The sequence below is a fragment of the Nelumbo nucifera genome, chromosome 6 (assembly GCF_055504915.1).
Source record: "Nelumbo nucifera cultivar China Antique chromosome 6, China Antique-T2T, whole genome shotgun sequence".
Classification (NCBI taxonomy): domain Eukaryota; kingdom Viridiplantae; phylum Streptophyta; class Magnoliopsida; order Proteales; family Nelumbonaceae; genus Nelumbo; species Nelumbo nucifera.
In genome coordinates, this window is record NC_142654.1 from 3,525,583 (window position 1) to 3,553,065 (window position 27,483).

Genomic DNA, 27,483 nt, shown 5'->3' on the forward strand with positions numbered 1-27,483 from the left:
AGAACCTGGAACTAAAACCTATTCTGTTAAGATTGGTTATGATCTTGGTGGCTTCAAGGGTGATTCTAGGGTTTATCTTTGAAACCTGTTAATAATATCATTGTATTGGATAACAATCTATAATAAGCATTCCACATTTTGAAGTAGTTATTTTCAATTCATTCTCTTCCTGATGCTAAATATTAAAGTTATTTTTAATTTATTTTATCCATGGTATATAAAATTTCAATAATTTTGAGCCATTTTTATTAAAGCTATTCATCTGATTGCAATCCAATTTCAATTTTAATTGAATGAGATTTTACCAAAAATATAGGTGAATTAAATTTGGATCAAGATATAATATATAAGGTGAATCAAATTTGAATTTACCTGTATCCGGTTCAATTCAATCTATTTGGAGTGCTCTAAAATTTGGGGGCTGACATGACAAGTGTGCATACGGGTTTGAATATGAGCAGAAAATCGAATCAAATTTGAATTTACCTATTTCTTTTTTACTTTTGTGAGGCGTTCTTCAAAATGTGTTAGCCCATACTCTCGCTAATAGGTATTGGGTTAACGATGGCATTTTGGTTTGGTTGTCCCCGCCTGATGTTATTAGTGATTTCTTTGGGCTTCGTTTGTTTGAGGTGTAAATCCAAAAATACATCGATGTAAATGAAAACCGGCGAGATGTGTAAATGCAAAAATTAAACCGGTCAATGTTAATTTTGCATTGTAATACGTTTGGAAGAAAATTGTAAATTTTTAGTGTTTATTCTACACTGTTTGGAATTAACCTGGGTGTAAAACTACACACAGAATTGAAAGGTGTCAATTTCAAACTGCTTACACCTGCTTGTTTGAAATTAATACGTTTGTGTGTGTACATAGCATGAGATTACACATGCTTACACTCAGAATTAAAAACGTGTATATGAGATCAACACCTGTGCGTGTATATAGAACCACACACATTTCGCTTAAACAAAGTCCAACTCACTTTTTTGCTTAACAAAGCATTACACCTATGCGTATACACCTGTGCGTGTACATAGCATTAAACAAAGCCCAACTTTGGTCTTACTTGCCTAGCCTACCCAACGACAACAAAGTTGGTAAAAATAGAAGTAGAAACCAAAGTGGAGTCAAATCATGACAAAATAAGAACTGTGAGAAAATATTTCAGGCATTTCAGGAAACCAAAGTGTAGAAACCAAAGAATCAAATTCAGGCCTTTCAAGTTACTTTTCTGCATACACAAAATAAGAAAAATATTAAGAATGACAAAATAAACCTAACCACTAAACCATTTGATCATCTGTTTGTGGAGTTTCAGCTGTTGGATTATTCATCTGTATTTGATCAGCTTCTATAGATTTCCTACTAGGCTTCTTTTGAATTCTACCTTTCTCTGGTTCAGCAATTATTTCTATCTCCCCTTCCACAGTTTCATTCAACTTTTCAGCAGACTTCTCTTTGTTTTCATCAAGTCCAATGACCTGGACCCCAACAACTAGAGATGATTCATTTGCTACTCCTTTTCAAACAAGTTATAGAGCGATCTGTCAAAACAGTAAGCATGAACTCAGTACCAAGTTTGTGCATGTGCCCTTTGCATGATGCGACTTTCTAACTTGCACTTAGATCACAGATTTGGGCAAGAATTTTTGGGGGTTTAAAGTCCTGTGATTTCAAAACCTTGCTCTCTAGGTTGATCTCATGTCTATCTGGTGGTTTCTCTAACTTTTTCCTGTGAATGGTGTAGCATGTGTAATTGGTGTCACAACTGCATTTTGTTTAATCCTACTTCATGTCATCTAAAGCCCAAGGCTGGTCAATGGTGATGAAGGAAGATTTGGCCCGACCTCGTAACCACTCAACACGTGGCAAAGGCAACAGTTCGGCACAACAGCTCGCCAAGGCGCGAGCTCCAAAAGGAGGAACCAGTGGTCCGAACTCCCCGCAAGGAGCCCGAACTCCCAGTAAGGAGCCCGAGCTCTCCCTTAGGCCCCGAGCCTTACAAACACAAAGGGCAACAACCCGAACTGGCCTGCCCCACGGCAGTTCGGGCCACACCACTGTCCGAACTCAAGACTTCACCTCGCACACCACTCCAGCACTTCGCCCCCAGGACACCGAACTGAACAAACCGTACCTGACACCGAAGGAGTCCGTATCCAGGGGCGGCGCACCTGACTGACTTGGGATCTGACGCTTGACAGCCGCATTCCAACGGCCACCTGCCACCGCCATCTCCAGTTACAGAGATGGCTCCGACAAGGAGCACTGGCGGTTCTGTCCCAGCATAGGTGATGACACCCGAACTGGCAGAAGCACAGAAATAATCATACCCGACCTGACCACCCAACCGGACCGAGGCCTCGGAGTGAGTGCGCGAGGTGGTTATAAAAAGGCTCTCTACCCCCTGAGGACAAGGTATGTGAACTTTGCGCCATCTCGTTTTATCTTGCCTTTGAGAGAATACTAACTTGAGCTTCGGAGTGATCTCGTCGGGTTCCTCCCCGGAGATTCCCCACTTTCTTCTCCGTTTCAGGCCCCCCTGTTGCTCCAATCAGAGGCAAGGTCGTTGACAGCTAGGATCGGCCGGATTGCACACCATCAATTGGCGTCGTCTGTGGGAAACGCTTCTAAAAGCCTCCCTCTAAAACTCTCATAACCTCTTTTCTCCAAAAACCCCAACACTCATGGCTTCTTCCAGCAATGCCAGACGTGGCATGGAGATGAACACCACCGGGGAACAACTTCAAGTCCCTGTGGTGTGCGTCGGACAGTTCACCATCCCCCTTCCGGTGGATGGGATCCCCAGCTTGAATGCGCCACAAGCAGTGGCGCCCGTAAACCTTCCTGCCATGAGCATCCCCTTTCCTCTCCCTATCGAAACAACCTTTACCGAACCAACTGTTGTCCCCCTAGCAACCAGCCAGAACTAGTTGGACGACCTGATGCAATGCATGCGGGCAATGCAAGCCCAAATGCAACAATTCCAGCAACATCAGCTCCAGCAGCACCAAGTACTACACCACATCTCCTAGTATCACTATCAGCAGCAATTCCCCCAACTGCCTCTGAACCAACCACTTCTTCCACCTCGGCACCCTGCTCCAAAGCCGGTTAAGCCCTCCCCTCAGGGTGGACGCCGTCACCGAGGAGAGGCCTCCCAACCTCAGAACCCCCAGAAGAGACAGGCCTCATCCCCGGGCCGAGGGCAAAGAAAGATCACCCCCGCCTCGCAGCTCGCTGACGGGTCGAGCACCTCGCCCGCCAAGTCAATATCCCGACACTCCAAGTCTGAGCTCCCGCCGACAGAGAATCGGTTCAGTGTCCTGGCGGCAGACTACCAACAGCCCGGGCCCATCGAGCTCGGCAACACAGAGGCCAGCAGCGCCAGCACCAGGCCCACTCAACAACGAAGGCGCCGGCGAAGTTGCCAAACTGCCACCCGTGTCCTGCCCGAGCTCAGAGGTAAAGAATAGACGAGCTCAGACGAGGTAAAAGCCGCCCCAACTCTCTCAGTTCCTTCCCCCTCGCATCAGAACTCCTGGCAGTCCCCATGCCCAGAGACTTCAAGCTCCCGCCTTTGGACAAGTATGATGGGTCCTTCGACCCCAACGACCACGTCGATGCTTTCCAATCCCAAATGCACCTCGCCAGGGCCAGTGAATCGTGCATGTGCGTGGCCTTCACCACCACCTTCAGGGGGGTAGCCCGCACTTGGTACAGGAACCTGGCCCCCGGGTCGATAAGATGCTGGGCCCAGTTCGTGCAGGTCTTCACCGCACACTTTGTCACCAGCAAGCGGTGCCCCAAAACTAAGGAAAGCATCTTTGGAGTAATCCAGAGAGAAGGAGAATCCATCCGGGGCTACATCAAGCAGTTCAATGAAGTGTGCTTGCAGATACCGCGATTAGACCCCGCGGTGCAGCTCGCGGCGGCCAAGAAAGGAGTAACGCACAAGGAGTTCAAATGGCACATGGTAGCTAACCAGCCCGCAACCGTGGCCGAATTCCTCAAGCTCGTGGATAAGTTCATGAGAACAGAGGAAGAAATCAACCAACGGACCGAAAGCGGGAACGAGAAAAGAAAGAGGGAAGGCGAGCCCTCCAACCTAGTCGACAGAAAAAACCCGGCCCAGGAGACGAAGCCAAACCAGCCGTTCCGAGCTCCCTCAGCAGTTCGGACGGATTACACACCGTTAAACACGAGGCAGACCGAGATCTTGATGACGATCAAAGACGCCCCATACGTAAAGTGGCCACCTCGCATAAAGGGGAATACAAACGAGTGAAATAAAAATTTGTACTGTAGTTTCCATAGAGACCACGGTCATAGTACCGAACAATGTAATAATCTCCGGGACGAGATAGAGGGACTCATCTGTCGCAGATACTTGAGGAATTCTGTACAGCATGATAATAATAATAACAATAAGGCAGGTCGACAAGGGGAGCACGGAAAGGATGCCCCCGAATCCAGTAGCAGGCCAGCCGAACCGTTGCAGCGACAGCCTCCGGAAGAGAGGCCAGTTCGGGGAACCATCCATGCAATAGTGGGGGGTTCGGTGGTAGCAGGGTGTACTTCGGCAGCGGCCCGGACGTCAGTTCGCGAAGCAGCCCAAGAGGAACAGAACCCTCCAAAGAGACCGAAGACTGAAGAACCGATCTTCACAGAAGACGATGCGCGAGGGGTCCACTACCCCCACGATGACGCGCTTGTCATAAAACTGAGGATCAGCGACTTCGAGGTCAGGCACGTACTCGTGGATTCGGGCAGCTCGACGGACATCCTCTTCAAGTCAGCATTTGACCAGCTACAGTTGCAGAAGAGCGAGCTGAAGCCCGCAAACACTCCTTTGCTGGGCTTCAGCGAAGAGGAAGTTAGGCCCCTCGGAAAAATAACAGTACCTGTGGAAGTCGGCACATGGCCTTGTGCGGTCAGACTCAACCACGATTTCCTGGTGGTCGCGACCCCCTCCCCATACAATGCCATAATAGGGCGGCCAATTACGCATATCCTGCGGGCAGTGGTCTCCACATACTATTTGGCAATGAAGTTCCCTACAGACTTCGGTGTGGGGGTAGCGCGGGGCGACCAGCTTGAGTCCTGCAAGTGTTATGTTGCCGCCCTGAAGGGAAAAACCAAGGCGGCCGATGACCTTGAACTGGAGCGGCCTACGGAGCAAGGCGAGGAACGAGGTTCGCCCATAGAAGAAACGGTCGCAATCCCGACTTCGGCTATAGACCCAGCTCGCACGCTGCAGATCGGTGCTTCCGTCAAGGAACCACTACGAACCGAACTGGTGAGTTTTTTACTTCAAAATTTAGATATTTTTGCCTGGTCCGCGGCCGACATGCCCGGTATTGACCCCAGCCTTATAACTCACAAACTTAATACTGACCTTGTAGTCAGACCCGTTAGACAGAAGAAACGCAACTTAGCCCCAGAGCGCTGGAGGGCGGTCGACGAGGAGGTCGAAAAGCTCCTCGCAGCAGACTTCATAAGGGAAGTTCATTACCCGAGCTGGGTAGCCAACCCAGTGCTGGTGAAAAAGGCAAACGGCAAGTGGCGCATGTGCGTCGACTACACCAACCTGAACCGAGCTTGCCCGAAAGATTGCTTCCCCCTCCCCAGAATTGACCGCCTAGTGGACACGACCTCGGGACATGAGTTGCTAAGCTTCTTGGACGCCTACTCGGGCTACAACCAAATCAGGATGGACCAGTCTGATGAGAAAAAAACCAGTTTCATAACCGAGTTTGGCCTGTACTGCTACAAGGTCATGCCCTTCGGATCAAAAAATGTCGGGGCAACCTTCCAAAGACTTGTAAATAGACTGTTTCGGCCCTTAATTGGCATGAAAATAGAATGTTATGTAGACGACATGGTTGTCAAGACGCAGTTTTCACAAAAATTAATACAAGACTTAGATTCTGTCTTCCAAATTCTGCGTCAATTTAGCATGAAATTGAACCTTAACAAGTGTGTCTTCGGTTTCACCTCGGGTAAGTTCCTAGGGTATATTGTCAACCGACGTGGTATTGAGGCCAACCCGGACAAGATAAATGCCATCCTAGATATGAGACCACCCCGAAAAGTAAAAGAGGTTCAGAGGCTAAACGGCCGCATAGCCGCTTTGAGCCACTTCATGTCCAAATCAGTAGACCGCTGCCTGCCTTTCTTCAAAGCAATCAAAGGCAAAGGGTTCGAGTGGACCCGAGACTGCCAACTCGCGTTCGACGAGCTAAAAAACTACATCGCTAGTGTGCCGACCTTAGCCCAGCCCGAGGAAGGCGAGGTCTTGGAACTGTACCTCTCGGCAAGCGACGAGGTGGTCAGTTCGGTACTAAAAAAAGAAGTAGATTGGGTCCAACGACCCATCTATTATGTTAGTAAAATTTTGCAGGGAGCAGAGACAAGGTACCCGCAGATAGAAAAGCTAGCATACGCACTGGTGGGAGAAAAGCTGGCATACGCGCTAATCGGGTCCACCATCAGCCTGCTGCCAACCTCAAGTACCTCACCAGTCCTTGGCCCTTTGCGCAATGGGGCATCGACCTCCTGGGGCCATTCCCGCCAACAACAGGTGGGAGGAAATTCCTAGTGGTGGTGGTAGATTACTTTACAAAGTGAATAGAAGCTGAACCTCTGGCAACAGTTACAGCCCGAAACATACAGAACTTCTTTTGGAAGAACATAGTATGTCGCTTCGGTCTACCTCGGGTACTGATCTCCGACAACGGCAAGCAGTTCAAGGATATCAAGTTCCAAGAATGGTGCCAAGATATGGGAATTCGTTAGAACTTCACATCGGTAGCACACCCGCAGGCAAACGGTCAGACAGAAGTAATGAACAGAGCCATCCTCCGCGGACTGAAAGCACGACTAGACCGAGCTAAAGGGTTGTGGGCGGACGAGCTACCAAGTGTTCTATGGGCTCACCGAACTACGAAAAAAACCGCCACGAGAGAGACCCCCTTTAACCTCACCTATGGCACTAAAGCGGTAATCCCGACGGAAATCGAAATACCTACACTGCAACTAGAAGCATATGACGATCATACAAACCGAGACGAGTTACGTACCAACCTCGACCTGCTGGATGAGGTAAGAGACCTCGCGCACATCCGGACCAGCAAAAAGTAGCTCGGTACTACAATGCCAGAGTAAAGAAGCGGAGCTTCCGCGTCGGCAACCTAGTTCTCCGTAAGATCATGGTACCCGAACCCGGTGTGGGCAAACTTGGACCAAATTGGGAAGGGCCATACAGAGTAAAGAGAGCGCTCGGGGGGGCATACGAGCTCGAGACCTTAGAGGGCAAACAAGTACCCCGAGCGTGGAACATCGTCAACTTAAGGCGATACTACCTATAACCACCAAGCGAAGTGGACAAAATCGCTATCAAAGCCCAAGGGCTAGGATGCCGAGCTAACGAAGTGGTGACAATGAACTAATAAGGACATCGGCATCTCAAAGACTAAGTATTAACACCAAAACAGGCCGCGCGTGTGTAGTAACCTGGGCAAGAAAAAATAAGGGAGTGTACATTTCGAACAAAAAATAAGAGTGTACAATTCGGGAGAAAAAACAACCAACACTTAACCAAAAGAGTCATTCCATTTCAAAATAAGGGAGTGTACATTTCGAACAAAAAAAAATACATATCGAGCTCACAGGCCCGAAGATGCTTATTCTTCATCAGAAGGCACTTCAACAACACCCGAAGGTCCTGCCTCGCCCTCGGAATCCGACTCACCATCAACAGCGTCGGCCATCTCCTGAGTAATGCGCGAGGTGGATATCGCACTAATATCAAACTCGGGGTATGTATTCCAGATCATCCACCGGCTTAGTTTAAAGCCCTTTCTGTACGAGTCCACCATCTAGTCATCAAAGCGCGGCGAAGGGATGTACTCATCAACAGCCTTCTTCTTGGCGTCCTCAATGCCTTGGGAAAAAATCTGCGTCCTCTCCCTGATATCCTCTTGAAGATATTCAACCTGATGCTGCAAGTCCAGCCTCAAGTCCGCCATATGCTTCACCACAACTCCCATGGCCTCAGCATCTCTCTGAGACCTCGCCTGCCTGGCCTGTGCAGCGCGAGCAGCCGCCTCAGCAGCTCGGGAAGCCGCCTCGGCAGCTCGCGCCTGCCTCGAGCTCCTTTCCACCTAGGCCGCCAACGCATGGATTAAAGAATTCACCTACCAAAAGGGGAAGAACAAAATGATCAAAGGAACGACAGAAGGATAAAAGCAAAGAGTCGGACAAGAAATCTAACTTACCACCATGGCATGAGTGGCAGCACGACAAGCTACCTGGTTCAAAGGAAGCTCGGACCATGCCGCGACCTCCTCAGGATGGATGGCCTCCCTACTCTTCTGTAGAGCGTGGTTCGGTGACACCACGCTCCTGAACTCGCATTGGGCCCCCAAGCCTGAGGGCCCAGCTCGCGTGTAAGCGGATTCAAAGTAAGCAGGAGCCTCCGTATAAGTAGCTTCAACATAAGGAGCCCCTGCCGCCTCATGGATTGGAGGGGCCATCTCGGGCTCCCTAGACGGATCCACAGATGGGTAGTCTGGTACTTCGGGCTTCGCGTCTCGGGGCACCTCGGCACGAGTTCGTTTGGCAACCTGCTTCCTCCTCTTCATGCCGTGAAACAAGTGCCCACCGCGAGTCCTCTCTAAGTCCATCACACCTGCAAAATGAGTTCGGCATCAGGAAAAAGCGAAAGAACAAAACAAAACAAAAGACAAACCTGAGTAAGGAACCTACCCGAACTCAAACCGGCCTCAATGAGCTTGGCCTCCGACAGATAAAGATGGCATTTTAGCCCAAGCCGTGCCCATTGCCGGAGGCCCTTCGCCGTCTCTTTATCAAGCGTAACACCGGAGTCAGGGGCGGCGATTCCCCACCCGGTTTGAAACGGCCACCCCAATACACTTCGCACCCCGAAGTAGTCCCGCTTCCACGTCGGGACCTTGTTGAGAAGTCCATGTAAAAGCTAAAAACCCGGGCGGGGAGACAGGTAATACGCCCGCCTACGCTCGGGAAGGGGACCCGCTTGCTTCTTAAGCATTAGGATGGAAGAGAAGATCTCAAAGTCTAAAGGAAAGCCCTGTTCGCAAAATAAGGAGATAGTCCCCACCAAGTTATGAATGGAGTTCGGGTGAAGCTGACCGACAGTAACGCCGAAGTGGTTCATGACCTCGACAAGGAGGGGATGGAAAGGCAGTCGCAGCCCCGCAGTGAGTTGCTCCCGGAATATCACAATCTCTTCAGGACCGTGTTCCCAAGGAAAGCTACCCGAAGGTATGAAGTAGGCGTACTCCCCAAGCAAGTTGTAATAGGTAATAAGGGATTGGAGCCCCTCAGGCGTCATGGTCGAGGGACCGAACTTGTCTAACGTCCGACCTCAACGAGAGGTGGACGCCAAGCTACCCGAGGCGACTCGGCCTACGGGTTCAAACTCTTCCTCAAGCTCTACCTCTGGTTCGCTAGGACCATCACGGGATGCAACTCGGTTCGTAGAACCTGCATCTGACCCCCTTGAAGAACCGTCTGAGCTATCCGAGTTAGACATCGGGGAGAGAAGATAGATTCCAGGAAAGTACTCACCCGAAAAAATGCTTGAACGGACTACGGGAACTTGAACACGAGCAAAAGACCTTGAAGGCAAACTAAAGGCTTGGACGCGAGCTCAAGAAGCAAAGCGCAGAAGTGACAAAAGCAACTGGGGTCCCCCACTATTTATACCCACAGTAACCAAGAATCAACGGCTCAGATCAAAGCAAATCCGACGGCCCGCAGTCGCGCTGACCGCACGTCTCCTAAGACCAAGACGTGAGTGGCCACACGTCTCTCAAAACTAACCGCACGTCTCCTCACATTAAAGGCGACAGCAGCACGTTTTCAAATTTGAAAAAGACGCCCGCTGTCGCATCTCCCAGCGGCGCGCTTTTTTGAATTTTAAAATAAAGCGCGCGCTGTCACATCTCCCAATAGTGCGCTTTTTGAATTTTGAAATAAGGCGCGCGCTGTCACGTCTCCCAACAATGCGCTTTTTGAATTTTGAAATAAGGCGCGTGTTGTCACGTCTGTCAGCATTTGTAGGCAGATCGACGCGTTTCCCGTCTTTTGGGTGCTCGAGAAACCCAAAAAATCCTAACGACGCACCTTGCGCTATCAGTCAACCAAGCCGAAGTACGGGACAAATCCACCAGCCACCTCGCAAACTCCCCACGCCAGGGCAAGACCCTTAGCACGAGGAGTGGGGGGCAATTGATGAAGGAAGATTTGGCCCGACCTCGTAACCACTCAACACGTGGCAAAGGCAACAGTTCGCCAAGGCGCAAGCTCCGAAACGAGGAACCAGTGGTCCGAACTCCCCGCAAGGAGCCCGAACTCCCAATAAGGAGCCCGAGCTCTCCCTTAGGCCCCGAGCCTTACGAACACAAAGGGCAACAACCCGAACTGGCCTGCCCCACGGCAGTTCGGGCCACACCACTGTCCGAACTCAAGACTTCACCTCGCACACCACTCCAGCACTTCGCCCCCAGGACACCGAACTGAACAAACCGTACCTAACACCGAAGGAGTCCGTATCCAGGGGCGACGCACCTGACTGACTTGGGATCTGACGCTTGATAGCCGCATTCCAACAGCCACCTGGCACCGCCATCTCCAGTTACAGAGACGGCTCCGACAAGGAGCAGTGGCGGTTCTGTCCCAGCAGAGGTGATGACACCCGAACTGGCAGAAGCACAGAAATAATCATACCCGACCTGACCGAGGCCTCGGAGTGAGTGTGCAAGGTGGTTATAAAAAGGCTCTCTACCCCCCGAGGACAAGGTATGTGAACTTTGCGCCATCTCGTTTTATATTGCCTTTGAGAGAATACTAACTTGAGCTTCGGAGTGATCTCACCGGGTTCCTCCTCGGAGATTCCCCACTTTCTTCTCCGTTTCAGGCCCCCCTGTTGCTCCAATCAGAAGCAAGGTCGTTGACAGCTAGGATCGGTCGGATTGTGCACCATCAAATGGAATTCCTCAAAGTCAACCAAACTGGTCCTGGTTTCGAGGTTGTTGAAGTTTTGAGGTTCGGTACCCCTCTTTTTGTCATTAGATTTGGAACCCAGGTTTATACCAGCCCTATACACTTCCCTCTTTTGGGGTTTGATTTCAAATCAGCATTGCAACACTAGGTTTCTATCAGAAGCTGATTCACTCTCATAGGGAATCAATTGAGTTTCCAGGATGGTAGAATAGCCCATGTACCTTTCCTCTCCCGAGGGCTCATGTCAATCTAAAAGTCTCCTACAAAAAACATAAGTCCAATTTCTACACTAACCGTAGGAGGACCAATCAGTTCTTATTTCAATTAGGAGAGGGTATTTTCAAATTTTTTTCTTGTTTTTAGAAGCATGATTGTTGTTCATCACCTGATTATCTCCATCAATGTTAAGAAAAAAAGTGATGATAAGTGATAAATGGACCAAACAACTCTTTTCAATCTTAAGCCTAATCAGTACAGTTTGAACTTGGTACCCCGACCCCTCTCTCTAAACAGCAAGTGTTTTGGATAGAGACCTGTCTAGGAGTGGTTATTTGGCATTAAGACCTCCTAAGGTAGCTTCCTGTTGTCTGGGTCATATCAACACACCTTGCTAACCAGAATACTCCTTTGGACTATTGCTGCTTTGCGAAGATAATCTTGTGGCTGCAGATCTTGAATGTTTAGGAAAAAGAAGCCTACTCTGAGGATAACTGTTTATAGCAGCAAAATCTCGACCTTGGGACTCAATTTATCACTAAGGCTTGCTGAAACATGACAAGCCTACTTTGAATTGGACTCAATATAGCTAGGCACTTAAGCAAGGCAACCAACCATGGCCACCTTGCCGCCTTGACAACTATTTTTCCTGGCTAAGAAAACTAGAATTCCTAGTGTTCAAAGAACTCTTATCTATGGTCCTAGAACAATGAGATTTGGGGTTCCAAATCCATAAACCCAAGTCAAATAATTCCAAATTGTGGTTTCATGTTCCAAAGCCAAACAGAAAAAGAAGCCAACCACCAACCAAATGCACCATGCGTCTTGTTAGCGGAGGGGTATTTCTGTCTTTATACCTTGATTGATGTTGCTGATCTGTAATGTTGTGTTGAAACATGTGCTCTTAACTAAGGGCACATAGGTCTTTTCAATTATGTTTTAATAATAATATAAATACTTACTGGCCGACTGGGAGAAGTCAAGTTGACTCTTTCAGTTCGAACCAGAATTCTCTCTTTCTCTCTTTCTCTCTTTCTCTCTTTCTTTATCACTTTTTCTTCTTCTACATAACTGAACTCAGTCGGGCCGAACTCTAAGGCAGACCTAAATTATAACATGGTATCAGAGCTAGGTTAAATCTGCCTAGATTTCTGCTTGCCTAGGGTTCATTCTCTGCGCACCCTATCTAGGGTTTTCTTCTTTTTTTTCTGTGTTCGATTGGAGATAAGGGAAAGTGTTGAAAAGGAGTGATCGCCCTCTTCCCTTGGGGGTCTCTATGCCTCCAGTCAGGTCGTATGTGGTCGGTTGCTGTGATTTCTGAGATCGCCCTCTCCTAGTAGAGGAAGAATAGAGGGTCGAACTGTGTGTGAAGCGGCTGTTGTGTGTGGACTGCTCTCCTGCTCGCATGGGTGTAACTTCAGCGGTAAGGTAAGGGATTTCGGTGCATGATATCTGTTATGGATTAAATAGGAGGTGTGTTTCAGACCATTTGCTAGGGTTTCGACCAGTAAGAGCTAGGGTTTATGCTGGTTTCTTTGTGCATTTTGAAGGAAGAGATATGATCATATAGTGGTGAGATTTCAGGTAGTTGTAGGAGTAGGGTTTGTGGTGTAAAGAGCACACATTCCAGCAACAATTAGTGCTGCAATCAGTGTGACAGGTGTGACCTAGTGGTGTGTAGTGTGCAAATCTCAGTGATAATAGAATTCAGCAAGTGTGCAGAATTGGTGATAACATAATGGGAGACAATAAGGATTATAAACCTAGTGTGATGGTGCCTACAGACTACCTGAATGTTCAGATGACCACCATTAAGTTAAATGGAGAGAATTATGTGCCTTGGGCTAAATCCGTTGAAGTCTTTCTGAAAGCAAAGAAGAAGGTAAAACACATCAGAGAGGAGAAACCCTCCTCTGACTCTCACGAGTATGAAGACTGGGAGCAAGAGGATGCTCAGACCATCACATGGTTGTGGAACAATATGGAACCCAGGATTAGTGTGAACTTCATGTTCCTTGATACTGCCAAAGATGTGTGGGACCATGCGAAGAAATTGTATTCGGGGCAGGACAATACAATCAAAGTTTATCAACTTTATCAAAAGTACTTTAATCTGCAACAGGGCAATCAGAGTCTTGAGGAGTACCATGCCAACATGAGGAACATACGTAATGAGTTGAATGTCTATCATCCTCTCACTTCTGATGTCAAGATTCAGCAACAACAGAGAGAACAGCTAGATGTGACTAGATTTTTGGTGGGACTAAAGTCTGAATATGAACCAGTACGGGCTCAGATATTAGAGGGATTAGCTCTTCCGTCCCTAGAAGAGGTATTTGCTCGACTTCGGAGGATTTCTATTGGATCTACTGAGAACTCTAATATCTCAGATAGATCTGCCTTTGCTGCATCGAGAGGCCGTGGTGGTAGAGGTGGAGCTCGGGGAGCTCAGTCTAGCCATGGTGTTGGTAGTGGTTCTGCATATGGCCGAAGTGGCAATGGTGGGTCTACTTATAATCGTGGTGGTGGTCGTACTGGGAGCAGAGATTCAGGGGGTGCCCGTGGTAGAGGACGTAGCTCAGGCCCGAGGAAGTGCACTCATTGTGGTATGGATGGACATACCATCAACTATTGTTATGAGTTACATGGTCCTCCCTCAACCTGGGCCAATCATGTCATGACCGGTGACTCAAGTTCCAGCTTTAGACAGGAGAATCATTCATCTGACCAATTGCCTCCTACATCCATAGATGGTCCCATGAAGGAGATGGTGAGTGTTCCCCGTGATGAATATGAGATGTTTATTCAATCACAGCAAAACACGACGACTTTTGCTCACTCAGGTATGGCTTGTTTGGCATCTACACCCAATCCCTGGATCATTGACTCTGGAGCCTCCGATCACATGACTGGAACTCCAGGTGTGTTTTCCTCCTTATCTCATTGCTCAACATCACAATCAGTTACCCTTGCTAATGGTTCCACATCCTCAATTTGTGGTGTTAGTAATATTGACCTAGATCCTGTATCCCTTTCATCAGTTCTGTATGTTCCTAAATTGCCTTTTAACCTTATGTCTGTTAGTAAGCTGACCAAATCACTTAACTGCTCCATTACCTTTTATCCTTCTATGTGTGTCTTTTAGGATCTCAATACGGGGATGAAGATTGGTGGAGGGCATGAAGCAGGTGGACTGTATTATCTTGACGGTGGTGGTGGTAGAACTTCAACAGCTCTCCAGTCATCTCTTTCTCCTCTTCAGTGGCACTGCCGATTTGGTCATCCGTCGCTCAAAGTCTTGAAGTCCTTAGTTCCGTCCTTGAGTCAGCTTTCTGTTTTGGATTGTGAGTCGTGTCAGTTTGGGAAACACCATCGTGTTCCCTTTAGTTCTAGGGTTGATAACCGTGTGTCGAGTCCTTTTTCTTTAGTTCATTCAGATGTTTGGGGTCCTTATAAAGTAATGTCATATAATGGATACAGATATTTTGTCATTTTTGTGGATGATTTTTCAAGGATGACGTGGCTCTATTTAATGAAAGAAGTGAATTGTTTACCATTTTTCAAAAATTTTATGCTGAAATTCGTAACCAATTTGGTACCCACATCAAAGTTTTTCGTTCTGATAATGGCCGCGAATATTTATCCTCATCATTTCAGGAATACCTGGACCAGCACGGCATTATACATCAGACCTCGTGTACCTACACCCCACAACAAAACGGGGTGGCTAAGAGAAAGAATCGCCATCTCCTTGAAACAGCAAGATCCCTAATGCATCACATGCATGTTCCCAAACCTTTTTGGAGTGATGCAGTGCTTACCTCTTGTTTTTTGATTAATCGGATGCCCACGTTCATCCTTGATGGTCAATCTCCGTTTCAGGTCTTGTTTCCCACTTTGTCTCCGTTTCCTCTTACGTAGAGAGTTTTTTGGTGTATCTGTTTTGTCCATAATCTGGGTCCTGGGAACGACAAGTTTGATGCCCGTTCTCTCAAGTGCATCTTCCTTGGCTATTCTCGGACCCAGAAAGGGTATAGGTGTTACCATCCTGGTTCTCGACAGTCCTTTGTGTGTGTTGATGTCAGTTTCTTTGAGTCTACTCCGTTCTTTTTGGGGTCTGGTGATGCTTCTTCCTCCTCATCACCTCCTCCTCTTCCACTTCCCGTTGTCGATCCTCCTCCCTTTGTTCCAGTCGTGACCAAATCCTTGCCTCCAGTGCCACCACCTGTTGAACGCCCACCTATTCGTCATGTGTATACACATCGCCCACGTGCACCAGCTACTACTCCTCCGGCTACATCTCCGTCGACGGATCCGACACCAGACCCCCACTTAGCATCTGAGATTGATCTACCCATTGCTTTGCGGAAAGGTAAACGTACTTGCACCCTTCATCCCATTTCTAATTATGTTTCTCTTACTCACATTTCCGCTTCCCATCGCCAGTTTGTTACCTTGGTATCATCAGTTATTGTTCCTAAAGATGTACAGGAAGCCCTTGCCTCTCCAGGGTGGTGCCATGCCATGGAAGAAGAACTCTCAGCCCTTCATCATAATCATACTTGGGACCTCACTACTCTTCCTCCTGGGAAGCAAGTTGTTAGTTGTAAGTGGGTTTATACAATTAAGTATCTGCCTGATGGTAGTGTTGAACGTCTGAAAGCACGATTAGTTGCAAAAGGGTACTCCCAAACCTATGGCATTGACTACATAGAGAACTTCTCACCGGTTGCTAAGATAGGGTCAGTTCGTGTTGTGATCTCTCTTGCAGCCATGTATGAGTGGCCTTTATATCAGGTTGATATCAAGAATGCCTTTTTGCATGGTGACTTACTCGAGGAGGTCTACATGGAGCAACCTCCAGGGTTTGTTGCTCAGGGGGAGGATGGTAAGGTGTACAGACTAAGGAAGGCTATATATGGGCTTAAACAGTCTCCTCGAGCATGGTTTGGTAGGTTCAGTGAGGTGGTAAAGAAATTTGGCATGAAACAGTGCAAAGTTGACCATTCTGTATTTAGTCATGACTCTCCGGGAGGAAAAATACTGTTGGTGGTGTATGTAGATGATATTGTTATTACTGGAAATGATAACATTGGTATTGACAGGCTGAAGACTTATCTGCAGGATCACTTTCAGACAAAGGATCTGGGTAAACTGAAATACTTCTTAGGAATAGAGGTAGCGAGATCCAAGTATGGGATTAACCTGTGCCAGAGGAAGTATGTGCTTGATTTGCTGGAAGAAACAGGCTTGTTGGGTGCCAAACCAGCTGAAACACCCATGGACACAAATACCAAGCTAAGCAGTGATATGGGTGAAGTGTTTGAAGACCCTAGCAGATGCCGACGACTTGTGGGCAAACTGAACTACCTAACCATTACCAGACCAGACATCTCATTTGCAGTTAGTGTGGTAAGCCAGTTCATGCAAAAATCTCTGATCCCTCATTGGAATGCGGTTCTGAAAATTGTGAAGTATCTAAAAGGAGTCACGGGTCGCGGTTTGATATACAAGAGTGGGGGAAAACTTGAAATAGAAGGGTATTCTGATGCTGATTGGGCCGGTTCTATGTCTGATAGGCGGTCTACTACAGGCTATTGCACGTTTCTAGGAAGTAACCTGGTGACATGGAAAAGTAAGAAGCAGACGGTTGTGGCAAGAAGCAGTGCAGAAGCAGAATATAGGGCTATGGCGCATACCGCTTGTGAATTAGTGTGGCTAAGGAACCTTCTACAGGAAGTAGGGTACAACATTAACACTCCAATGAAGCTCTATTGTGATAATCAGGCTGCAGTTCATATCTCCTCTAATCCAGTGTTTCATGAAAGAACCAAGCACATTGAGGTTGATTGTCACTTTGTGAGGGAGAAGGTGCTGAATGGAGAACTAGACACTACACATGTTAATACAGGAAATCAGTAGGCTGACTTATTTACAAAAGGCTTGAGTCGGGGAAGAGTGGACTACATATGTAACAATATACCTTGAGGGGGAGTGTTAGCGTAGGGGTATTTCTGTCTTTATACCTTGATTGATGTTGCTGATCTGTAATGTTGTGTTGAAACATGTGCTCTTAACTTAAGTAAGGGCACATAGGTCTTTTCAGTTATGTTTTAATAATAATATAAATACTTACTGGCCGACTGGGAGAAGTCAAGTTGACTCTTTCAGTTCGAACCAGAATTCTCTCTTTCTCTCTTTCTCTCTTTCTTTATCACTTTTTCATCTTCTACATAACTGAACTCAGTCAGGTCGAACTCTAAGGCAGACCTGAATTATAACACGTCTTAACCTAAATCAAAATAATAATTTTATATGAAATTTTCACCAACAACATTAGCTTTATTTGCAAACACAATCTATATATTTCAAGATTCCTACAATTACTTAATACCCCATTTCAATTCACATTTTGACCAAAAGGTGGTGAAGATTGACATTAAGTTGATGATTTAAATAGCATCTATCCAACATTCAATTAATCTAGCCAAGAGGCAAGTGAATCTTCTTCAAAAGGGAGAGTAAACAGCCTATCATTCAAACATTCAATTCAATCCATTAACATGCATTATGTAAACCTACAATGAATTAAGAAATCTATATACTTCAAAAGGTTGTAAATTAAAGGTTGACTCTGCTATTCTCTGTGTATATAATGAATCCATAGTGCTATAAATAGCTAAAGGTCCTGTAAAGAATGATACAATTGAGTAGAAAATGAAAAAAATGCAAAAGAACAAGAAACAAGAGATGTTCACATGCCACTAATTGACTTCACCAACCAAGAATCAAAAGAACTCCAACCCCTAAGCGTTTATTGCAAAAACCCCTTATCACATAGCTGGTGTGAGTAGCTTAGATTCAGGTAGAAATTGAACAATTAGGAAGTGAGTTTGGTAGGATCTAGTTGAGGGAGAAATTAGATCCGTTTTCTACTAAGTCTTGTCACTCGAGAACAACCCCATTCTCCCCAAAAGCCTTGGAATCTATAGAGTTAGTGCAGAAATCTATATATCCATACTATGCGACATCATTCAACTCCCCAACATATTAAATAGACTTCAAACCAGAACCAAGAAAACCAGTAGAGTAACGCTATATACACACAAAACAATAAAATGAATAAACAATAACAACGATAAAAAGATAATACACAACAACAATAATAACACACTACAAATCCAACAAAAACCACATGCGGATCGAGCGCCAAATCCACCCTAGGAATGATGGAACATAGAAATCAACAAGGAGGGAAAAGAAAATAAAATAATATTAATATTAATATCTTTCTGGTTCTTCCGATGAAAACAATACCTGCACTGCAAGAGCTGGGATTGATTTCCCTTGAATATAGGATGGGATCTGCAATACAGAGCAGATCAATGAGAGGGAGATCCGAGAGGGGGTGAGAGAGCGAGAGAGTGTGAGTGGGAGAACAGAGAGGGGTGAAAGAGAGATAGAGTGAGTGAGAGGGAGATCCGAGAGGGGGTGATAGAGCGAGAGAGTGTGAGAGGGAGAACTGAGAGGGGTGAAAAAGAGATAGAGTGAGTGAGAGGGAGAACTGAGAGGGGTGAAAGAGAGATAGAGTGAGTGAGTGAGATTACCAGAAGTTCGGCGAAGAAGCAGCGGCACCGGCGAGAGAGCTAACGGAGTAGACAAAGAACGGAGGAGAGAGACGCGCGAGACAGCCAAGGTAGAGTGAGAGGAGTTTACCTCAATGATAGAAACTGACAAGTTTTACATTGATAATTTCGATGTATAATTTACATCAATTATCGATGTAAAGAAAAATGGAAGTGGAGTTTTACACCGATTTTCGGTGTAAAATTACATGCTTACCAAACATGTGTAAAATCGAACCGGGGTGTAAAGTTTACTCCGTTCGATTTTCCACCCCAAATAAATGCAGCCTTGGTGAATAATTTTTTCCTTTGGAAGGAAAAAAATAAAAGGCTATAAGTTGGGCTGTAATTATTATTAGATGGAAGCAAGTTCGGGTCGACTTTTGGTTTGGTTAGTCGTTTTAAAATATTTAAACTTAAAAAATTAAATTTAAATTTAAAAATACAGTAGTATTATTAAAAAATAAATTTATGATATAAAATATTTTATACTAAGAAACATGGGAATTTTTCCACTTTCTTGTATTAAAAAACAATATTTAAAATATAAAATATTAATATATACTTATGATCAGGTCATTCGATTTTGGTCAGTTTACAAATGGCTAAATCGAAACTGATCCAACCTAGTCGAGTTGAGAAATTGTTGAACCAAAGCTAACTGAAAATACTAGAAAATCGACTAACTTGGATCAAGTTGATTAGATTGGTTGGTTTCATCAGTTTGATGAACAACCCTAGTTGAAATTAATTAAGGTTTCTATATAAAATATAAATAATTATTAATTATTTAAAAAATTAAAAATATAAAACAATTGTATATTCTTATGTGTTTCTATTATTTACCTTTCGCTTCACAAATCTCATGCATCACATGTGTTCCCACTAGTTATTAGATGGAAGCAAGTTTATAATATAAATTAATGAATCAAGCCACTTAATTCAACATTCAAAACTTATAAAAAAACGAGTCATAACCTTGTCATCTATCAATAAAAAAGTAGAAGTAAGTACTTTATGGAATGAGAATGACCGAAGGAGCTAAACTTTGTAGGCACTTGGTCCATTGTATGATATTTATTATAACTAGTAAATGAGAACGTGCATTGCACGTGGCAATTTTTTTTTCTTCATTTAAATTTTTTTATTGATGGATCAACATTCTTTATACCATTTTTGCCTACTTATTCTTGTTCATGTGGGACTGAGGGAACCCCGATTTCTTATGACATTAGCTCCAAGTATATTAGTCAAATGGGTGAAGTAGAAGAAGTGAAATTATAAGAGGACACAATGAGTTTTGGAAGAGATCTGAAGGTGAGAAGGTGAAGTGGTGAACCGAAAGGATGTTTGCACTGTACATATTTGTATTAGTTATTGGCTTAGGTTGGAAGGAGTACAAATGCAAATATGTGGAATGCAAAACCTTGTACTTTGTATGTATTTATATATATTGTACATATTTCTATTTATACCCTTTCTAAACTGAGCCTTTTTTACAAGTTTTGCAAAAAAAAATGATTTATCATCGACCATTCAAGCTTTATTAATATAGCTTGTGATTGGGATGTGGCTAGCTTCAACATTGTATTGTGTTGCTCTTAAACCTTCAACTTTCTTAGTAGAATCCATAGCTTATATCTCATCATCATGTGTGTCGTTTACTTGCCAAAAATCAAACAAAATGATCTACTTTAGGGATGGCAATTTCCCATCCCCGATGGGTACCCAACTTTTCCAACCCGATAGCAGGGTGGGAGTGGGGACATGGATTAATAGGGATCCCCGACCAAGGTCAGATTCGAGGGTGGGGAATGAGGTCCCCGCCCCACCCTGACCCTGATTATACATATATAATGATATTATTTATATTATTTATATATTAAAAATTATTTAAAATATTATTGATATTTTAATTAATTATTTATTTATTTTAAGTAATTTTATTTTTCAAAAACCCCATCCACTCATTATGAGATAAGTTTAGATGGTTTATTAGAGTCAAAACCAATCCATAACTATTCCAACATTCAATTGACCAAAAGAGAGAGAAGGGAAGTATTAGTCCATTAAACATAAGCCCACCATTGATTTTGTAACTTGTAAGGTTATATTTGTCTTTTAAAATTTTTTATTAGATATAATGCTAAAGCATTTGATAGGGAAGGTATTATTGCATTTTGAAAAGAGAATATAAGGATTAATATTTAACACAAAAATCAGGTGATGTTTAAGTCTTTTACCTTTGATTTAATTAGTGGAATTTAATGATATAAAAATACCTTAAATATAGGATTTAATGAGAGAAAGTGGGAGTTAATGTCTTAAATATGGGACTTAATTAAGGAATAGGGGTATTTTTTTCAAAAAAAAATTCAGAAGCATAGGAGCTATTCACACTTTTATAATAGTATAGAGAGGTTTAAGTCTTTTAACCTTGATTTAATTAGTGTTATTTAATGATATAAAATACCTTAAATATAGGATTTAATGAGAGAAAGTGGGAGTTAATGTCTTAAATATGGGACTTAATTAGGGAAGAGGGATATTTTAGTCAAAAAAATTCCAGAAGCCATAGGAGCTATTCACACTTTAATAGTAGTATAGATATAGATAAAAGTGGATTCATTCTTTGACCGTCAATGTTAAAGAGCAAAACTCTCTCCTTGTATAACACATTAGGGTCTCCTTCTTTAACAAGTTAGGTCACCCCGTGAATACGGATATTGTTACAACTTAACTTTCCTCTTTCAAGATTAACCATCATCTCAAGATTTATTCAAATCATACATAATTAGGGATGGCAACGGGTGGGCTTGGGGAGGGTTTTGTAAATTCTAGATTCTATCTGTCTTCTTAAACCTTTCAACTTGTACCCTCTCCGACCCTACCCTCCTCATATTCAAGGGTAGGGGTGGATAAATAAGCAATAAACCCGTGTCTAATTTCCTATTCTTTCTTGTTATATATAAGCAATAAATTAGTAAAATAATACAAACAACAAAAATTTCAATTATTTGATTATCAAAACATGTTAAAAACACAAACTATCAATTATCATTCACATACAATTCAAAATATCATTAAATTCAATACCTAGGACATAAAGTTTATATGCTTTCCAACAATAAGTGCTCATGAGTGATAAAAAATATATTTATTTCAAACAGGGGTAGTATAGGTATTTTCAAAATGACATGGCAATCCAAGATGTGCCAAAATGAAAATAGGCAATTATTGAATAAGCATTTTAAAATAAACATAAATTTTGGGCTTCTTGAATAAGTACTTATTTTCAAGAATACAAACACAATTAAATGCTTATTGGTATGGTCCTGGCCCAAAATAAGTGATTATTTGACTAAACACTTAAAAATAAGCACTCCCAATTCCCAAACATGGGCTTAATTGGTTGCTTATCGAACTAGGATATGCTATAATCAAAGGTGTGTACCTTAAGCTACATAACACTCAAGAGCGAAAATATTAGGCCGTGTTTGTTTGAGGTGTAAATGGGAACCGGGTAAAACTCCATCTTCTTAGAACTCGATGAAAACTTCTCTCTCTCTCTCTCCCTCTCTACCTCACATTCCCGCCATCTTCGTCCCCAATATCTCCTGTTTTGTTTCCACACCAAACTGGTAAAGCTCTCGGTCAGGCTTGCCCGCACCTCGGTCAGGCTTGGTCATGTAATTAGGCCCGTGGGTCTGACCTCAAGCCTAACACAATAAGCCCGATTGTGTTTCAGGCCGGGCTCGGGATTTGTCAAAAAAACCTGGCCCGACTCAGCATTATATATTTTATAAAATATATAATATGTATTTTATATATTATATAAATTATATAATATTTATTGAAATATATATTTATAATTTAATATATATATTTATATATATTCAGCCGCTTCATCAGTAGTAACAGTATGGGCTAAATTTCAGGCTCGGGCTCAGGCCCAGGCTTCGGGCTTTTAATTTATTATCTATCTTGTTAATTTATTTTAATTTTTCATTATTTTTCAATTTTTCTAAAAAATCGTGTATGAGAGAATCCACACCACACTATCTTTTTGTAGGTCTAAGCAAAAACTTCTCTAAAGCTTTTGAAGTTTCTACTTGCTCCATTTTTAAATGGATCTTTTAACTACAAACTCCCTCAGCTATCCATGCAATGACTTGAACACAGTACTCATGTGACAAGTTTGGCTACCAAATCCTGATTCCTTAGAGTGATAAGTGGCTGTTCACACGATAGATTGGATTTTGAAATTCGCTTTTTAGAATCTTCCAACGAATATATCCAGTCCAGCAACTATTTCCTTTCCAAAAAGGAAAATTAATTACCCAGAACCACTGAAATATTATATAAATTTATTCAGAAATTCATCGCCATTTGCAGGTCTCATAAATTGTCCTCTTCCACTGCTCGGGTTTACATGTTTCTTGCTTAAATTGGTTTGCTTTTCTAATAACTATTTTCCTTTTCAAAAAAGGAAAATTAATTACTCAGAACCACTAAAATATTACACAAATTTATTCAGAAATACATTGCCATTTGCAGGGGTCTCATAAATTGTCCTCTCCCACTGCTTGCCTGCTCGGCTTTACATGTTTCTTACTTCGATAGAGCAGATTGGTTTGTTTTTCTGATAACTGATTAGTGTAATTTCTCTGTCTTTCTCATTGAAAAAGAGGAAGAAATAGACAAACATGCTTACCGTTGGATTTTTTGCTGCTGCCGGTGAAATGGGAGGGAGTGTTCAGGTTCACGGACGACAGTGGGATGCTTAGAGGAGGAAATGGGATGCTTCGATCTATTAACTAATTTTTGTCATTTTGTGTCCGGTTCAACCGGATTCCTTCAACTAACGAGTTAACAGCAATAACGTTTGAAGGTGCTGATGTGTAGAGGTATTCATGGTATGGTTTGGTTAATCGAACTGTTGGATAATTTTTGTAAACTGAACCAACACCACCAGCTTTTTCATTCCTCCAAATCGGTACCACCGTTTAAGTGGTTCGTCGGTTTCAACTTTTGACCGATTTGATTCTTCGGTTCTTTAGTTCTTCGATTTTTTATATTTATAATATATATAATATTATATTATAAATAATAAATTATATATAATATATTATAAATATTATAAAAATATATAATATATTTATAAATAAATTATTATAAATATAATAAAGTATAGATTTATATATAATATATAAAGCATACATATAAATATATACCGGTCGATTTGATTAATCGCCCTATAGGTTAATCAAAAATCAAACCGATCCTTCAATTTTTCAAAAATACTAAATTAAAGTCGAACCAGTCGATTCGATTAACCATATTTTCCTACTCGATTTTTTCAGTTAAATTCGATTTTTCGGTTTTTGGATTTTTCATGGACACACCTAAGCGATGTGTTTGGGTTCACATGATGCGAACTCGAAAATGGCATTGGACGGATCCACATCCGGGTTCGACTTTCTATCTCCTTAATTTACTTAACACGCGGCAATGGGCCTATCCGTACTTCTCCGATTTTTCAAGCATTGACGAGGAAAATTTGACATTAGAGAGATGAGTTTCTCGATTGGTCTCTCACTGGATTGTCTCTGTGCAAGTTCAGTTTTCTCTTAAGACGAAGAAGATATCAGTGTTTACCCTTCATGTATTAAAAAAAAATCAAAAGAATTTTATTTTTTGGGTAAGACAAAGTTATAAGGCGATTTGCAACGACTCTGCAACTTCTGCGCGACAAGGAACTAGGAAGCCATGAGGAACGGGAGCTTAAACACTAAGCTCAAGCTCTCCCTACCTTCTCCAGATGAGACTTTCATCGCCCAATTCCTGTAAAAAACTTTTTCTCTTGCTCTGTGTGATTATCTTCTCTGCATTTCTATGGTTTACTACAGTTGGGTGTTCGTACCAGAACGCAAAGTGGTACCTTTAGGGACGGCGATCTGCTTGTCAACAAGGATGGAGTTCGGGTTGTCCCAAAAAACGAAGCCGGCGAGGTAAATATACACATCAATCGATTTTCAGTACGCCCTCTTTTTTATTATTTGCTTCTCATATTTCCTCGTCTCGATGCTTGGAAACTTATACTCCATAATTGGACTCCTGCATTCTTCATTAGTGTTTCAGAGGATGAACAGAAAACTACCCTTAAGCCTTATTATGTGCCCAGGAAGCCGAGGAAAGTTAGCTTCTGCTGATTAATAGTTACAGCTTTGCATGTGTTGAGATTGAGAGTGAAGAGAGTTAGGACTCTTATGCAATATCTCCCTTGTCAAACCGAGGATTTGGAATTTACCAGTTAATCTATCCTCCCCTGCCTAACTGAGACTGAAAAGTCAATAAGTTCTAACTCGATTAAAGTTCCATCCAAGTTCCTGGATGGATGAGATTGAAATTACATAGAAAAATAAAAATTTGCATTTGATCAACTCAGACATAGTGAACCACTGGCTTAAGCTTGTGAACGGTGACTGTGATCTTCATATGTTCTGTTACTCCTGGTTTATTTATTGTGATCATTCATTATCAATGTTATTCATGCCTATATTACCTACTCTAGTAAATTTGAACCTCTTTATTTTGTGCTTTCTCATGTACAGCATTCCATTATAATGCCATCGGACAACCAGTTGACCTTAGATGACATAGACACAATTAAAGTAATCGGAAAGGGTAATGGTGGGATCCTGCAATTGGTGCAACACAAATGGACTCAAAACATGTCAGGTTTAACAATATCTTGCTCTCTCTGAAGTTACCTATCTATCTAACGACAACAAAATCATGCAAGACTGACAAGTGTTGAGCCTTGAAAATAGGATGAAAGAAAAGTGCTCCCTTTGGTTTACCTATTAACTTACTCCTTAGTTTCGGGTGAGTTCTTATTTAACCCCTTCACTAAGTTGCCCTCAGTTTCTGTGACTGACTGAAAGTGTTAACATGACATTTCAAATTTTTTTAAAGGACAATTTTTATGTCTTTAAGGGACAATTTGTCATAACATCAAGGTGGAAATGAAAAGTTGAAAATAGGTTCAAGAAAAATAAAATAAGATAAATGTTTGAGATGGTAAAACTGTATTAGTGTTATAGATGAGGTCACTTTATCAATTTCAAAATATATGTTTTAAAGGAAAAACTGATATTTTATCACTAAGTGCATTTTGATAAAACACACAGTCCTTGAGAAGCTAACACACACTGTCCTTTAATTTCTACAGAACTCAGATTTGGAGATGAGTTTATGAGAGTACTTATCAGAAGAAAGATAAATGAAGTGAAAAAGAAAGTTCCTACGCTGGTGACAGGGATGTGGATATTGGATCTTAAATATCAGCAACATCTCATGGAACCAAATGCCTGGAAGTTGGAATGAGACAACTTTCCTGCGATTTCTAAGAGCTTATCTTCTTACTTATTTTGTTTTTTTTTTTTCTTACTTTAGGGTAATCCAGGGTTTTTACCAGACGAAACTGTATCATTTTGTAATTCTTGTCTGAAAAAAATAGAAGAAACTTTTGCTGCCATGTTAAACTTTAAACTCTCCACATGATTCAGTTTCTGGGTATCTGGTACTTTGTTGATCTAAGGGACAATCTAGATCTCCTGCACTTAACAATTTGTGCAAAGTTGTACACTAACCAATGGGAATTCATCAAAATTCATAGGGTGGTTTTGATTGGTCAAACTCTAAAACCTGAGCTGAGAGTGGGTAGGTATGAATCGTATGATACCAGAAGATCTCATGTTTGAGTTTGACCCATCAAAACCATCTCCTGAATTTTGATGAATTCTCATTGGTTAGTGTACAACTTAATACAAATAGTAAGATATCTAAAGTCATCTAGGGATGCCACATCATTGGCTGCACTTGGTCGAATTATCAATCAAAAACAGCCACATCACACTTGTTTATTTGTTGCTGTATAGCCTGTATTAGTCCGTCCAATACACAATGATACTCAAGAAAACAGTGGAATCGCTTTGAGATGGCAGGATCCCAGCTCTAAATCGTACTTCTTGGCCCCAAAATATAGTTAGTTTTCTATACAACTCAGTATATCAAAACCTTTACGGTGGATTCTTAATTGAAGAGAAGACAGTTCAAATGGATTAGGCAGCAATGCGGAGCTTATAGGTTGATCAAAGGGGAAAGTAATAACTAACAACACCTTAGTAGTCAAAATGAACCTGTGCCATGCCTTGATTTTGAAAATAGTGAAACACCCCTTTTGTGACTTCTGTCGGAAAGAGATGGAACCATTTTCCATGCCTTGATTTTGAAAGCCCTATACAAACCATATCTCTTGCTTCCAGGAATTTAGAACTCTAAACAAATGAGGATGATTCCATCCATGGAATTGTACAGTTTTAGAACGAATGGCCGGGTGTTACAGGACATTTCGTAATATTGCTGCTCATAAATGATCATCTGCATCAACGTAAATGATGGGATGGAACTAGGGTTGTTCCAATCCAATTTGTCCATTGACACCTGTATTCTAATCTTCTATCAACACGAACAGGATATTGGTTCAATTTAACCTCAATTCGATATAAACCCATTACGGATGGAC

The 27,483-nt window shown here is 42.8% G+C and overlaps 1 protein-coding gene and 1 long non-coding RNA gene across 4 annotated transcripts; one reads left to right on the forward strand and one right to left on the reverse strand.

Moving 5' to 3' along the window:
* Positions 1-918: 918 nt before the first annotated feature.
* LOC148790557 (uncharacterized) lies at positions 919-19,015 on the reverse strand. Its single transcript, XR_016077063.1, has 3 exons — positions 18,876-19,015; positions 18,586-18,633; positions 919-1,547 (listed from the first exon to the last, which is right to left on the reverse strand). It is a non-coding gene; the product is annotated as an uncharacterized LOC148790557 (long non-coding RNA).
* A 5,323-nt stretch (positions 19,016-24,338) lies between these two features.
* LOC104590395 (mitogen-activated protein kinase kinase SIPKK) lies at positions 24,339-26,427 on the forward strand. 3 transcript variants are annotated; one of them, XM_088890841.1, is made up of 5 exons: positions 24,350-24,739; positions 24,820-24,904; positions 25,508-25,634; positions 25,727-25,781; positions 26,128-26,427. In XM_088890841.1, the coding sequence occupies exons 1-4, from the start codon at positions 24,663-24,665 to the stop codon at positions 25,729-25,731; spliced, it is 294 nt and encodes a 97-aa protein (XP_088746967.1). In that variant the 5' UTR covers positions 24,350-24,662; the 3' UTR covers positions 25,732-25,781; positions 26,128-26,427. The 3 variants fall into 3 exon arrangements, 1 of the variants encoding a protein (XP_088746967.1); XR_016077964.1 differs by lacking the exons at positions 25,508-25,634; positions 25,727-25,781 and having other exon boundaries at positions 24,339-24,904; XR_016077965.1 differs by lacking the exons at positions 25,508-25,634; positions 25,727-25,781; positions 26,128-26,427 and adding an exon at positions 25,027-25,466 and having other exon boundaries at positions 24,339-24,904.
* The last annotated feature ends 1,056 nt before the right edge of the window (positions 26,428-27,483 follow it).

What these genes read in the sequence shown, in the direction of transcription:
- LOC104590395 (XM_088890841.1), top strand. Translation starts at nt 24,663, where the DNA reads ATGAGGAACGGGAGCTTAAACACTAAGCTCAAGCTCTCCCTACCTTCT. An exon ending in ACTTTCATCGCCCAATTCCT is followed by an intron (nt 24,740 to 24,819) that starts GTAAAAAACTTT and finishes TGTTCGTACCAG; the next exon opens with AACGCAAAGTGGTACCTTTA. An exon ending in CAAAAAACGAAGCCGGCGAG is followed by an intron (nt 24,905 to 25,507) that starts GTAAATATACAC and finishes TCTCATGTACAG; the next exon opens with CATTCCATTATAATGCCATC.